The 14,466-nt window shown below is 32.7% G+C and overlaps 1 protein-coding gene across 1 annotated transcript; it reads right to left on the minus strand.

Moving 5' to 3' along the window:
• Positions 1-394: 394 nt before the first annotated feature.
• On the minus strand, positions 395-14,324 carry LOC111043673 (torsin-1A). The gene is made up of 7 exons (XM_039440335.1): positions 14,006-14,324; positions 12,556-12,976; positions 10,578-10,603; positions 10,364-10,510; positions 7,378-7,464; positions 6,603-6,756; positions 395-1,859 (listed from the first exon to the last, which is right to left on the minus strand). Exons 1-7 carry the CDS (start codon positions 14,157-14,159, stop codon positions 1,706-1,708), a joined length of 1,143 nt encoding a protein of 380 aa, XP_039296269.1. The 5' UTR covers positions 14,160-14,324; the 3' UTR covers positions 395-1,705.
• Between the last annotated feature and the right edge of the window lie 142 nt (positions 14,325-14,466).

Genomic DNA, 14,466 nt, shown 5'->3' on the forward strand with positions numbered 1-14,466 from the left:
ATATTAAAGCAATTACACCAAAGTTATTAACAAAATGTTTATTTCTCCGTCCTTATAGATTCTATTAAATTAAACATAACTTAGCATACACATGATGAGCATATGTGTTTGTCAAGTTCCGTTCAATCTAATAGAATCTATCAGGACGGAAAAATAAACATTTTGTTAATAACTTTGGTTTAAACGCAGCTTTATTCTTATTCAACAATTTTTTTTTTTCAATAATTCTACTGATATTATTAGATGAATAAGGTGATCAAGAATTGATTGAAACAGTTAATTAATCAATTCACGATTTTATAGAAGTTTGTAATATGTTATACATTAAGCATAATACTTCAATTAATATTGAGTAGCTTACAAACAGGGCAATCAATAAAAAAGACATGTTTTCCTCCCTAGAGGTAATTCATTTTTATTTATTTACACATTCCACAATTCACAAGTCATATATGATTAAAAATGGACCAACAGGCCTAGTCCAAAACTATGTGTAACCTTATCTAAATTTGGGAGAGGAATAGCCCAAGGTTACCTTATTTTTTCTCTCCCTATCATTTTAATGATGTACTTATTGTATGAATCAATAAAGAATAAACTGTTCCTTTTCCGAATTTTTAAAAAAGTTTGCAAACAAATTGGGTTATGTTGCTTCACTCTATCAATTGAAATTTCCTGACTTTACCACGGGCTCCAAACTTTTGCCCAAAAAGTCTCACTTTGCTCCCTACTAAAAATAACTATTCAAAAGGGTACTCAGGTTTATATTTTCTATTTATTTTAAAGTAGCACTAAAGGAAAAAGACAATAACTATTCACTATGATAATAGGGCTGTATACTGGTCATGTTTCAATTTATGTCAAACACATTCAGGTAAATATCTTACAAAAATACTTCAAGGTTAAGAGGACTTTCACTGTTTTTAATAAGTTGTAGCAAAAGCTGCGACATAAACGCCCTATACCGTGGGATATCTACTTACGCTATTGTTTCTCTATGGTTGTAGTTTATTAGCTCAAGTAAATATCTTACATATTTCAATACTATCAGGTTTAATTAATTAATTCACTACATAATAAGTTTCTATTCATTAATTAATCTTATTTCATATATAAGTATCAATTAGAATGTAAAGGCACTGCAATACATTAATACTAGCTTATGGGTTGGACTAGACTCGAATAAAACAGTGTTAATAATCAAATTAACTTAAATAAAACATGAAATAGAATTAGACAGAGGTTAAAGTATCATATCAATTTGAAACTTAAATAATCATGAGTACTCAAGGGATTTGCACATATGAGTATCAGTGAACAACATTAATGAGTTGGGTAGTTGAGACGTGATGATGCGTTAAACATAATTGTCCTATAACGTACGTGTATAAGCCACTTCTTTACTTTATTATAGTACAGATTACTGAGATACCAACCTCACCAGCAAGTTATTTGAAGCTCAGCCAGAGCATTCATTGTCACTGATAAGTTTATGATTTAGTACACAATATTCAAAGTTCATGATACTATTCACAAAATTCAAATTCATGAATTTCAAGAAGTAATTCATGCATCCAACTTCATAGTTCTATAAATCATAGTTCATAGTTCAACTTCATAGTTCTACTCATTATAAAATATTGTCAGGACTTCCTATATACAAGTAGTATATAAGAGGTCCTGATTTATTATGCTATTAAAACATCTACAATTCATCACGATCATCTGTATCCAATAGTTGTTTAGTAGTCCTTTGCAAAGCTAGAAATTTCACTTTTTGATCTATCCTTTTGCATCCTTTTTTGGCGAAATATTTTTTCGATTCCGGTTCAAATGTAGCGGCTGCATCGATAACTGATCTGAAATAAAAACAGAAATTATTAAAAAAAGGATATTACTTGAAATAGAAATAGAATATAATTTGTTAGATTCCATGGGAGAATTACATTTAAATTGTTTTTTTTTCTAAAAAAGGCTGTAGCCTACTAAATAACAAGAAATTCTTCATCTCATGAAACACAACAATTACGGTATTAATAAAATAGTAATTATGAAACGAAAATTCAAATTAAATGCTGTAATTCACCCCGAAGACTTCTGCTACTGCAAATATTGACAACAGGGTGAACAGCTAAATGGGAATTCTTAATGATGGAAATTAATGAATTAATTAATTTTTGAATAGTAGCGTTCATCGAATTTTCATCTAGCTGTTTACACTTTTGTCAATATTTGCAGTAGAAGAAGTCTTCGGGGTGAATTACAGCATTTAATTGGGATTTTCGTTTAATAAAAATTATCAATTCATCAGCATTTGAATAATTGCAACATCTCAGTAAATTCCCATCTGTATTAATAAAAATTGAATTGGATTATTTTTAATGCGTTCAATCGAGGGTATAATCTTGAATACCCTTTTCCAAGAACGTACGGTAATCTGTTAAAACTATGTTGATTTATGTAGATACAAAAATAATCGTATTCCTAATTACAATTCAAACTGATCAATAATTTTCCAGTTCATATTTAGTAAAATTCATTGTAATCAATTGGCTGACTAAATTATTTTTATCCATTATCTTATTATTACAACGTTTTTATTAATTCAATCAATTTGTTCTCAACGTTCAGTTTATAAGCATAGAGAGCATACAGCACGAGAGGACATCCCATGGTATAGGCCGTCTATGTTCCAAATTTCAAGCCGATTTTTGTTAATTCAAGCCAACGACTACTGTCTATTATTACTGTGTTGTTGGGGTGAGAGTGTAAGAACGGCACAGTATGAGAGACTACCATCGTCACATAGATTAACAAAAAACAAATACTAGGACTATCGGCTTGAGTTAACAGAGCATTTTGCAACATAAACGCCCTATACCATGGGATATCTTCTTATGCTATTTCTTTATTCCATGAAACATAGGAAGGCTCACAGACAAACTCCAGTACGAGCCTTAATGACATAGTTGATAGTATAACATTACAATTAAAAAAGAAAATAAGAGAAAACAAATTAATATCGCACTTCATTAAATATTCACAATTCACTAGGCTATACAAGTTCGATCCAAATAATTCAAAAGCAACACAAAAAATTCTTAGGCATGACCGAAGCCGTCAGCCAGAGTTGATAGTTATTATCTTAAGGTGAAAACATCTTAATCTTATTGTAGGAACTTGTCGAATAACTAATAATTATAACTAATAAGATTAGAAGAGAACGATATATTGGTTGGATTCCGGAAAGTTAGTAAAGGGGTATATGATGAAAAATATTTGAATAAAAAGAAAGAAAAAACAGTTGAAAAAAGAGAGTTAGTAGAACTCAAAACTAATCATTTATTCATCAATTGAGCAGCATAATTTTTCACAAGATTTTTTGAATGTGTTGAAGCGGATATAGAGGGGGGGGGGGAGGTCAAGGAATGGGTTTAGTCTACTGTTCTATTTAGGTAGGAATTGGAACGGTGAGCGGTTCTGACAAACGTTATTTGAAATAGCATAATATTAAGTCTTGGTCTATTGCATTCAACATGAAAATTTAACTAATTGATGAAATCTGGCATGAATACATTATTATTATTATTTAGAATTTCATATAATAACATTAATGCTCTAATGGATCTTCTGGTTTTTAATTTTTGGACTTTAAATGTTGACCTTAAGTCTTTCTTTTCTCTATAGAAATACTTACTCAATGAAATCCTCTTGATTCTCGATTCGAGTGACGTTATCTCGTTTCATGGTAGCTTTAACACATGCAGCTAAGTGCTCTCTTTCTAATGGCAAAAACGGGATGAAGTGATCGATGCACTCATTAGCTATAAGGGCACTGCTTTTCAAACCTCCTGTTGAAAAAATGGAATTGTATTAGATTTTTAGAACTGTAAGTACCGGCTGCACAAACGCCGGTTGAATTTTAATCGTGATTAATTTCACGTGAACCAGTCAGAGAAGACTTCTTTTCGAAGAAGCCTTCTCTGAATCACGGTGGAATTAATAATGATTAAAATTTGACCATCTTCACAAATAGAAATAAATTGGAAGTTGCATTTGTTCAAATGCTAATTAATGAATAATTATTATTAAACGAAAATCCCAATTAAAAGGTATAAATCACCCCGAAGACTTCTGCTACTGCAAATACTGACAACAGGGTAAACAGCTAAATGGGAGTTATCAATTATGGAAATTAATAAATTAATTAATTTTTGAATAGTAGCGTTTATCGAGTTTTCATCTAGCTGTTTACACTTTTGTCAATATTTGCAGTAGAAGAAGTCTTCGGGGTGAATTACAGCATTTAATTGGGATTTTCGTTCAATAATAATTATCAATTCATCAGCATTTGAATAATTGCAACATCTCAGTAAATTCCCATCTTTAGTAATAAAAATTGAATTGGATTATTTTTAATGCGTTTAATCGAGGGTATAATCTTGAATACCCCTTTCCAAGAAGGTACGGTAATCTGTTAAAACTAGGCTGATTTATGTGGATACAAGACAGTTGTTCATTGAAGAAACGTATTCCTGATTGGAGGAAACCTTAAATAAAGGTTTAAGGTTAATAAACCCTAAGGTTAAACCTTAGGTTTCCAATAGCATTGTATGAGCCCGGAAGGAATAAAACTTTTTCCTCCACCTCCTGTCTAAAGTACTTACTTTACTCCCTAAAACATAATACTAAAGTGTCACTTTTTCGCTCTCGGTAGTAAAAAACAGAAAAACTCCCTAGGGAGGAAAAGTGGCCCCATTTAAATAACATGGGAAGCATCTCTATTTTGAAACTTACATTGTAATAGGGTAGAAGGTCTAAGCTCAGATGAGAAAGCATAATAGAGGTATCTGTCATTGAGTCAACTGAATTCAATACCACAACCAGAAATTTGATCAACTCATGAAATATATGTTTGCATTATATTATATTCTTAATATTAGTAGACGATAAAAATTTATACAATTTTAAAAATATTATATTCTATTCAAAATACCAGCCAACAAAATATTTTTGATCTGCAATTCAAATCTGAACCGCGTGATCTGGAGTCAGCCATTTTTGGTTGACGCCCAGCTGATATAATTGTTACAACTTTTGCCGATAGATAGTGCAGTGATTTTGGGTTATGTTGTTAGGAAACATTGTCACCAATACGTAAGTTATTAAAATGATATCATTTGCATCACGAGCCAAAAATACGTTTTCTCCCTCAGGAAAATTGTTGCCCTCGGCTTCGCCTCGGGCTTCAAACTTTTTCCCACAGGGAGAAAAAGTTGTACTTTTCACTCTAGATATACAAATAACTATTATTCTATTAGAATGTATTTACAATGTATAATTTTAATTTGACGTTTCCGACAGCATTGTTTGTTTGTGTGCACTAAAGGAATGAAAATTATTCTTATTAAATTTCATGTTAAAATCGATCAATAATTTCACAGTTCATATTTAGTAAAATTTATTGGAAAATTGGCTAACTAAATTATTGTTATCCGTTATCATCTTATTATTACAACGTTTTTATCAATTCGATCAATTTGTTCTCAACGTTCAGTGTATAAGCATAGAGAGCATACAGCATGAGAAGGCATCCCATGGTATAGCCCGTCTATGTTCCAAATTTCAAGCCGATTTTTGTTAACTCAAGCCAACGACTACTGTCTATTATTACTGTGTTGTTGGGGTGAGAGTGTAAGAACGGCACAGTATGAGAGACTACCATCGTCACATAGATTGACAAAGATTAACAAAAAACAAATACTAGGACTATCGGCTTCAGTTAACAGAGCATTTTGCAACATAAACGCCCTATACCATGGGATATCTTCTTATGATATTTCTTTATTTCATAAAACATAGGAAGGCTCACAGACAAACTCCAGTACGAGCCTTAATGACATAGTTGATAGCATAACATTACAATTAAAAAAGAAAATAAGAGAAAACAAATTAATATAGCACTTCATTAAATATTCACAATTCACTAGGCTATACAAGTTCGATCCAAATAATTCAAAAGCAACACAAAAAATTTATGGCATGACCGAAGCCGTCAGCCAGAGTTGATAGTTATTATCTTAGGTGAAAACATCTTAATCTTATTGTAGGCACTTGTCGAATAACTAATAAGATTAGAAGAGAACGATATATTGGTTGGATTCCGGAAAGTTAGTAAAGGGGTATATGATGAAAAATATTTAAATAAAAAGAAAGAAGAAACAGTTGAAAAAAAGAGTTAGTAGAGCTCAAAACTAATAATTTATTCATCATTTGAGCAGCATAATTTTTCACAAGATTTTTTGAATGTATTGAAGCGATCATAGAAGTGGTCAAGGAATGGGTTTAGTCTACTGTTCTATTTAGGTAGGAATTGTAACGGTGAGTGGTTCTGACAAACGTTATTTGAAATAGCATAATATTAAGACTTGGTCTATTGCATTCAACATGAAAATTTAACAAATTTATGAAATCTGGCATGAATATATTATTATTTAGAATTTCATATAATAACATTAATGCTCTAATGGATCTTCTGGTTTCTAATTTTTGGACTTTAAATGTTGACCTTAAGTCTTTCTTCTCTCTATAGAAATACTTACTCAATGAAATCCTCTTGATTCTCGATTCGAGTGACGTTATCTCTTTTCATGGTAGCTTTAACACATGCAGCTAAGTGCTCTCTTTCTAAAGGCAGAAACGGGATGAAGTGATCGATGCACTCATTAGCTATAAGGGCACTGCTTTTCAAACCTCCTGTTGAAAAAATAGAATTGTATTAGATTTTTAGAACTGTAAGTACCGGCTGCACAAACGCCGGTTGAATTTTAATCGTGATTAATTTCACGTGAACCAGTCAGAGAGGCCTTCTCTGATTCTCGTGGAATTAATAATGATTAAAATTTGACCAACTTCACAAATAGAAATAAATTGTAAGTTGCATTTGTTCAAATGCTAATTAATGAATAATTATTATTAAACGAAAATTCCAATTAAAAGGTGTAAATCACCCCGAAGACTTCTGCTACTGCAAATACTGACAACAGGATAAACAGCTAGGAAATTCGATGAGCGCTACTATACAAAAATCGGACTGACAAATAATTTTTGTATAGTAGCACTCATCGAAATTCCATCTAGCTGTTTACCCTGTTGTCAATATTTGCAGTAGCAGAAGTCTTCGGGGTGATTTACAGCATTTAATTTGGATTTTCGTTTAATAATAATTATTGACCAACTTTTGTGCAACCGGGCATTTAGTTTGTCTTAATGAATATTGATACTATTCCTATGTACATGATTGTGAATAAATATATTTTCAATTCAATATAGAAAATGGTAAGTGAAGAAGAGGAATGATGATAAAAAACTACTAACCAAGAAATAAACGACGGAAGAATTGGGTAGGAATGAGCAAGCCAATAGCCAAAAGGTAGGATTGGAAATACCGTTTTAATATGGGACCTGCACATAAAAATGAACAAATACGAAGGATTATTTTTATTTATTTTCATAACTAGGATGAAGGATTGATATCAAATAAAAATGTTACAATAGATAATCAGTATACAGAGTGTTTCATGAAAGGTGTAACAATCGAAGACCATAGATTCCACGTGAAATTTGCAACAAAAAATGTACAGGAAAGTTCTCTTAAATCGACTTTGGTGGCCAAGATATATCGATATTTTTGAAAAACGTCAACAACTGGAACACTATCAGTCAAAATCTAATTCTAAGGATATGTTTGAAAAGAAAAAGAATTTTACAATAAGATTCATATAATTTGTATCTTTGTTTGACGTTTTTGAACTTATTATAAGCGCTCAAACTGTTCGAAATTTGGGTTTGAACTTGACGAAAGTACTTTTTCAACTTTGACCGCTCATAAAAAATTCAAACAAAGGATCAAATTAGAGGAATCTTGTTGAAATCTCTTCCTTTTTCAAACCATAAACTTGGAATTAGATAGTTTTATAGTTGTTCAAAAATATCTTAGAATCGATGTATCTCGAAAACTAAGGTCAGTTTGAGTGGATTTTGAACTCTCAATTTGAAGGTCACATTTTGCAGGCCAGACACAGCAATGTCTCCCGGCTACATAGGCCAAACAAGTTATTGACTCTGAATGTTTTTAATTTTTGTATTGGCCTATGAGTGCATATGTATATATGTCAGTAAAAGAAAATTTTACTGGAAATTCTTGTTGCAAAAATCATGAAGAATCTATGGTATTCGGCTGTTACACCTTCCGTGACACACTCTGTATAACCACCACCAATATTATTCAAGACAAAATTTGATTGAATAACTAGAACATGTTTTAAACAAGTGAGATAATTGGAAAACAAGGGTATCCTATACTATTAAACGAGCAACTTCTGTTTATATTTCACCGGATCTCGAAAACGGCTCTAACAATTCTCACGAAATTCAGAACATAGTAAGTTTATAATATAAAGATTCGATTGCACTAGGTCTCATCCCTGGGAAAAATCGCTGAACGACATTAAACGGTTAATTATTATTCATCCTTGGAAAAACAGATGATAATAATTATTTGGTAGTCTGTTGGTGATGGAAGTGAGTGAGCGAGTTCATGTGTGTGGGACTGAGTCAAAATTATGACTCAGCTGTTGAACTTTTGTAATCATTCAATCAGGTACTTAGTGCCGGTTGCAAAAAAGCCGGGTTATTTACAATCCTGATTAATTCCAGTAGATCCATCTTTTTGAAATGGTCTTTTCTGATTTGGTTCACGTGAAGTTAATTAGGATTAAATTTAACCGGCTTTTGTGCAACTGGGCCTTTGTGAGGGAAATTTTTGCATTCCTCTGGGAATTAATCTCAATTTACCGCAGATAGAACATTTCTGTATGAATGTTATGATGATTTCTTCTTTTGTAATAAATTGTTTATGCTTTTGTACTCCAGAGCGAAGCTCGGTCCCCGATATTCACATATAAAGTAGCAATAGATGATTAGTATATAATCACCACTAATATAAATAAAGACAAATTTGTAATGAAATTCCAAACTGTAACATTTACAGGTGAGTTAGGGCCAATCAATTCGGACTTCGTTTTCAGACGAGTTGGCAGGGCATAAAGCTCTCTAATTGGCTGATTATCATCAGCTGTAAAATATATGGACACAAAACTTGAGGGGCCTAGATGCAAAAGTCACATTCTCCATTTTTTTGAGAAATTGAGTTATTTATATGGCTGTGTTCGTATTTTAAAGGGGAATCAGACTGTCTGGTTGTTTTGTAGCAAAACTCACTTTTACAGACCTAAAAATTGTATTGAAAATCACGATTTGGATCAAAAGTCACATTTACCAGTCGATGTTTTGCAGCAAAACTCACACTCTCCAGTTAAGCCAATCACAGGGCATCTGAAGGTTGCAAAGCATCATGGGTGTGCTCAGTTCATTGCTCTCAGTGCTCTGTTCCGGTCTGCACTTTTGTTGGTTAGATTCATTTGTTTTGATCGTCCACTTCAATTTGTTATATTATTATTTTGAATTAGTTCAATATCCAAGTAGTAAGGAATTCAATGGAAGAACAAGTCAAGATTTCTACTGGAATGACTAGAGAGAAGAAAATATCTCTTGATAAGTGGAAGCGAAATGCTGCAAAAAACATGGTGATATTCAATATGGAACCACTCATCATTCCAAAATCTAACTCATTAAAACAAACAAAAAAGGACGATGTGAATAATTTGTTGGAAAAACACTACAATGATCAGTGGAGGCAAAATAAAGAGTTGATTTTCTATAGAGAAAATATTGATGGAGCTGTTGATGAAGATGAAGAGCCAACATGTGAGCCATTTCAGGAAATAAATTACATCAATGCTTGATGTCATACATTGATCATTATTTTTCATGTCATTCTTATTTCTACTACTATGTATTAAACATGTATGAAAATACTCTTGTTTATTTTTTCATGGTTATTCCTCCTGGTAAGAATGTTATCACAAATCACTTGCGATTTATTTTTCTTGGTTCTAGTGTTGTATCCCATCTATTTTGATACAAAACTTACATTCTCCATGTAAGTTTGCTTCAAAATTCACATTTAACCAAATTTTGCTACAAAACTCACACTTTGTGTATTTTGAAGTTAAATTCCTGTTTTATCTAATTCAACAACTTATTGAAGCTGTGTGCGAGTAGTTGGTATGGTTTCAAGCTTTGCTTGAAAAAAAACTTGCAACAATATCCTTATTTTATCATCATGAAACAGTTTTTTGCGGTTTCCCAAAAATTTGGAAAAGTGGAGAGTGTGACTTTTGCATCTAGGCCCCTCACTTGTAGAAAATACTGAAAAATTAAGAATAATGATGTGACTAACCTTCATTGTTAGCTTCTTGGATCAAAAAATTTTCAAAATCCACCAGATTAAAATCTTTGCGTAGAATTCCCTGCTCTTTATAAATGGTACAGAGGTCAGTGATTATTTTACCGCCGGTATTTTGAAAGGAAAATGAAGATGGATCTCCTGAAAATTGGAAACAAATCAGAATATTTTATCTGATTTCATGAAGAAACTGAAATAAATTGAACACTGTTATCAGAAATGGAGATAGATCTCCTAAAAATTAAAAACAAATATTGAATCCTATTTTCATGAAGAAACAGAAATAATTAATAATTGTACAGTCATTGTAATCAGAAATACTGTAGAAGTGTTCAGAAACAACTTACTTGTTTTTTATTTTATCATACATAAAACCGTTATCATTAATAATAATTATAATAATCTTCAATTAAAAGCTGGAGCGAATTAGACTCCCTTTGGTGGAAGATAGACTTTATAAATTTATACTTCTTGTAATAGTATATTTCGCACCTAGGGCCGAAAATGAGACTTTTCTGGCTCGAAATCGGTTTTCAAGTCCGAGGCCGTAGGCCGAGGACTAGAAAAGATTGAGAGCCAGAAACACATTTTTGCCCAAGGTGAGAACGTTATTTTTCGCCACACAGAAAAATAAACAATATAAATATGAGAATAATTTATTGTTTATTAGGCACTTCCGAAAGCGAAGGAAGGTCATAGCTCTAGCAAATCTGAGGTAATCTGAATATCAGGAAATTGTCCAAGTATTTTTATTTTTTATTCTGATTTGTCTAAGTAACCTAAAAGATTATGTTCAATTATGTAAGAGGTTGAGTTTATACTTTTTATTCTTCCAATTGACAATAAGATGATTTTATTATAAATGTTTTGATTCTTGAATAATAAACACAAATAATGAAAAATTTTTTGATCAGCTGTTTTAGCACTGAAATTTAACAATGCTTGTTGTCGTTGACTTCGGAAGTTTAGGTTAGAAGTTCTATCCTACTCTGAAAATCGAATTTGAATAATTTATAATATATAAATCTATTCATCCAAATAAAATGATATTATCTTATTGCAGAATACTTATTCAACTCTAGAAGCATAAACTGATCCCGTTTCATAAACCATTTTGTAAACACGTTCACATCAAATCAGAATCAGCTGACTTCAAGGTTATTTTACAGCCCTAGGGCCGTAAAACTTTTACCGGCCTGGTCAGAAAACAGTCATTTTCGGCCTCCATATGACGCACGAAAACCAGCTCATTACATCCAAGTGGGGCGAAAAATATATTATTGTAGAATCAGGAATGAATTAGATGAATAGAACGTGATACATTTTTATCCCATCAACTGGAATTAACCATATCCCATCGAGGTCCGGTGAATTAACCATAAACCATGGAGATCCGCATGTTTGAAAAATAGCGGGCAAGAAAGTAGGCCTAACTGCCATGATTGATGATGGTCCAACCATGGTGTCCTGTAGTCTGTTATTCATTCTGAATTGACAGAACTCCGTTAGGAGTTAAAGATAAATTTGTTGTACATTTTATTACTTATCATTTTAGATGAGTTTGTTTTTATCATTTATAATTTATAGAGGGTAATAAAATACTCCATAATGAAACTCAAGTTCTGTTAGAATAAAACCAATGCGTGTTGTTTCCTGTTTTGTTGTCTGATCTGCTGTTTTTTTCTGTGTAATGGAGTTGCTACAGGCCTGTTTTTTATTAACTATTATTGTGCTACTTTTTTATTGTTTTAATTTGTTTTCAATGTGTTCGTTCAAGTCAATATGCTGTTTTTCTTTGTAATTGAGTCGCTATTATGCCTGATTTTTATTAACTATTATTGCGTTACATTTTTCCATAGTTTTTAATATTTTTTACTGTGTTCGTTCAAGTCAATATTTCAATTTCTATCATGGGTAGGTCGCTGGCTAACGCTGGCCTTGATTGGGCACGCAGTGTGTATAGCAAGACCAACGCGGCCAAGCTTACTACGCTGGGCCAATGTGTGGACAAGGCATTAGGTAAAAATACCAAGTGCCTGTTGCACAAAAGCCAGTCAAGTTTTAATTGTGATTAATTCCACGGGAACCAATCGTCTTATCAAAAAGGCCTTCTCTGATTGGTTCATCATGGTTAAAAAATAATTTTTGTGCAACCAGGCAAATTTTTGGAAGTATTATTTACTCACCCCATATCAATATAATTCTCACTCCGCAGCTTTGACGCCCTAGCTAACGAATAAATTTTATCCAGTACATCCCCATGTATCCTATGCACCTCATCGAAAACAAATAACGAAAATTTACATTTACTAGTCACACTTCTGATCTCATTCTCCAGTTCTGTCTTATAAATTTCAGTGTGGGAAGCCAAAGGAAAATGTTCACTGCCAACATAGGATCTGTAGTAAATACTGGACATTCCTTTGCGGAGCATCCTTGCTGCAATGAACTGTACCACGTATGTTTTACCGACTCCTGCGTTGCCATGGAAACTGAGCAGAAGAGGTTGGTCGAACTTTTTCGAAAAATGGGCTCCGATGGCGTAAATAAGGTCCTTTTCGACTAGCGGTTGTCCAAATAGATGTGTTCTCAAGTCTTCTTGCAAACCTGGAAAAGTTAAACGCAAAAGTTCATTGATTATTTCATAAAAATCAAGTACAGTATAGTACAGTCATAGAGAAGCTAATGGCGGTCAGACAAGCTTATGTTCTCCTGACCGAAAACTACACAACAACTTGAAGAAATGGAAAAATATAGTGTATATGTAGACATTTGACACTCATGAGCTTTATATTCTGTGGTGTGTATCTGCCATACGCTAAATAAATAGAGAAGCTCCAAATATCAAACAATTTCTATTAAATTCCAGCGAGGATATGGTGGTGGTTTTTGAAACATAACTTTTTTGCTGAGGGTGATGCTCACATGAACTCTAGGCTTGTGCGTGGGCAATGAGGCGGATGACAATGAGATATGAAAATGAACCTACAGTTTTAGGTGGGTTCCGAACCACCAAAAAGCGATTTCACAACTTTCTAGCATATTGTAGGCCTCTCTTTTTGAGTGAGAAGATTCTCACAGTTTTCATTTACAGATCAGCTATAAAGACCTTCCACAGTGTCTATACTTTGCCTAGCAGTGATGATGTGCTTTGCTATGACACCAGAAACAGGCTGAGGCTGGACCTGCCATATTGTAGATTTGGGAGGATCCAGAACAGCCTCATCTACCAGAATTGTAGACAAGCTGCCAGTTTCAGCCAGGGGTCTGCATGGGACAGTTTTGATGAGGAGACTGATAGCTTTCCTTCACGAGAACCGCTTTTATTTTCTAAGGAATTTTTATTATTCATGATCTTTAGATTGCAAGTTGATACTTCTTGCCTTAGTTATGCTGCTTCTTCTGCTTGTATGTTTCATCGCATGCTTTGTGTGTTTTGACTCGAACCTTTTGTTTTTCTTTGACGGTTTTTATTGTTCTTGATTTGCTCACTTGTAGACATGGCTAAGCATTATGACCACACCTCATTATTGTAACATTAAAAATTTCTTTTATTTTCATACGGTATTTAATATATCTTAATATTTTACTAAATTATAGTGGCTAAGCGTATTCAATTGCTTCATCGTCACATACCTTTTAGATCTCCCATTACCCAATAATTATCGCATGACTCCCAGTTCATCATTCGTTTAGCTGTTGAAAACATTTCGTGCATTGAGAAAAACTCAAAACTTGAAAACCGCATGATGAGCACAATAAAGAAAAGAAGAGTTCGAATTAACTTCATTTTCTTGTTCTGTGAGGAAATTATTAATCATTAGTTCAGATTATAATTTTAAAATCAGGAATATCTAACACTGAAAAATGTTATTCTATTATTAAATATTAAATTTAAGACATAACCTCAAATAGAAGAACAAACAACGGATTCAAGAGTGAGGTTATGTTTTTTTCTGAGAAGTGAGAACTCGATAGTGATAACAGCTGATATGATCAAGAAGGCATGAATCCTCTTTTTGGATGTGAATTTAGTACCCCAATTTAGTACATACATTTCAAAAAACTACTTGAGTTATAATATTTTCATATATTAA

The sequence above is a fragment of the Nilaparvata lugens genome, chromosome 13, assembly GCF_014356525.2.
Source record: "Nilaparvata lugens isolate BPH chromosome 13, ASM1435652v1, whole genome shotgun sequence".
In the NCBI taxonomy this organism is placed as follows: Eukaryota; Metazoa; Arthropoda; class Insecta; order Hemiptera; family Delphacidae; genus Nilaparvata; species Nilaparvata lugens.

Coding starts and splice junctions, on each gene's coding strand:
- LOC111043673 (XM_039440335.1), bottom strand. CDS start 14,159: ATGAAGTTAATTCGAACTCTTCTTTTCTTTATTGTGCTCATCATGCGG. Junction 7,465..10,363: donor CCAAGAAGCTAACAATGAAG/GTTAGTCACATC, acceptor TTTTATGTGCAG/GTCCCATATTAAAACGGTAT. Junction 1,860..6,602: donor AATCAAGAGGATTTCATTGA/GTAAGTATTTCT, acceptor TTTTTATTTCAG/ATCAGTTATCGATGCAGCCG.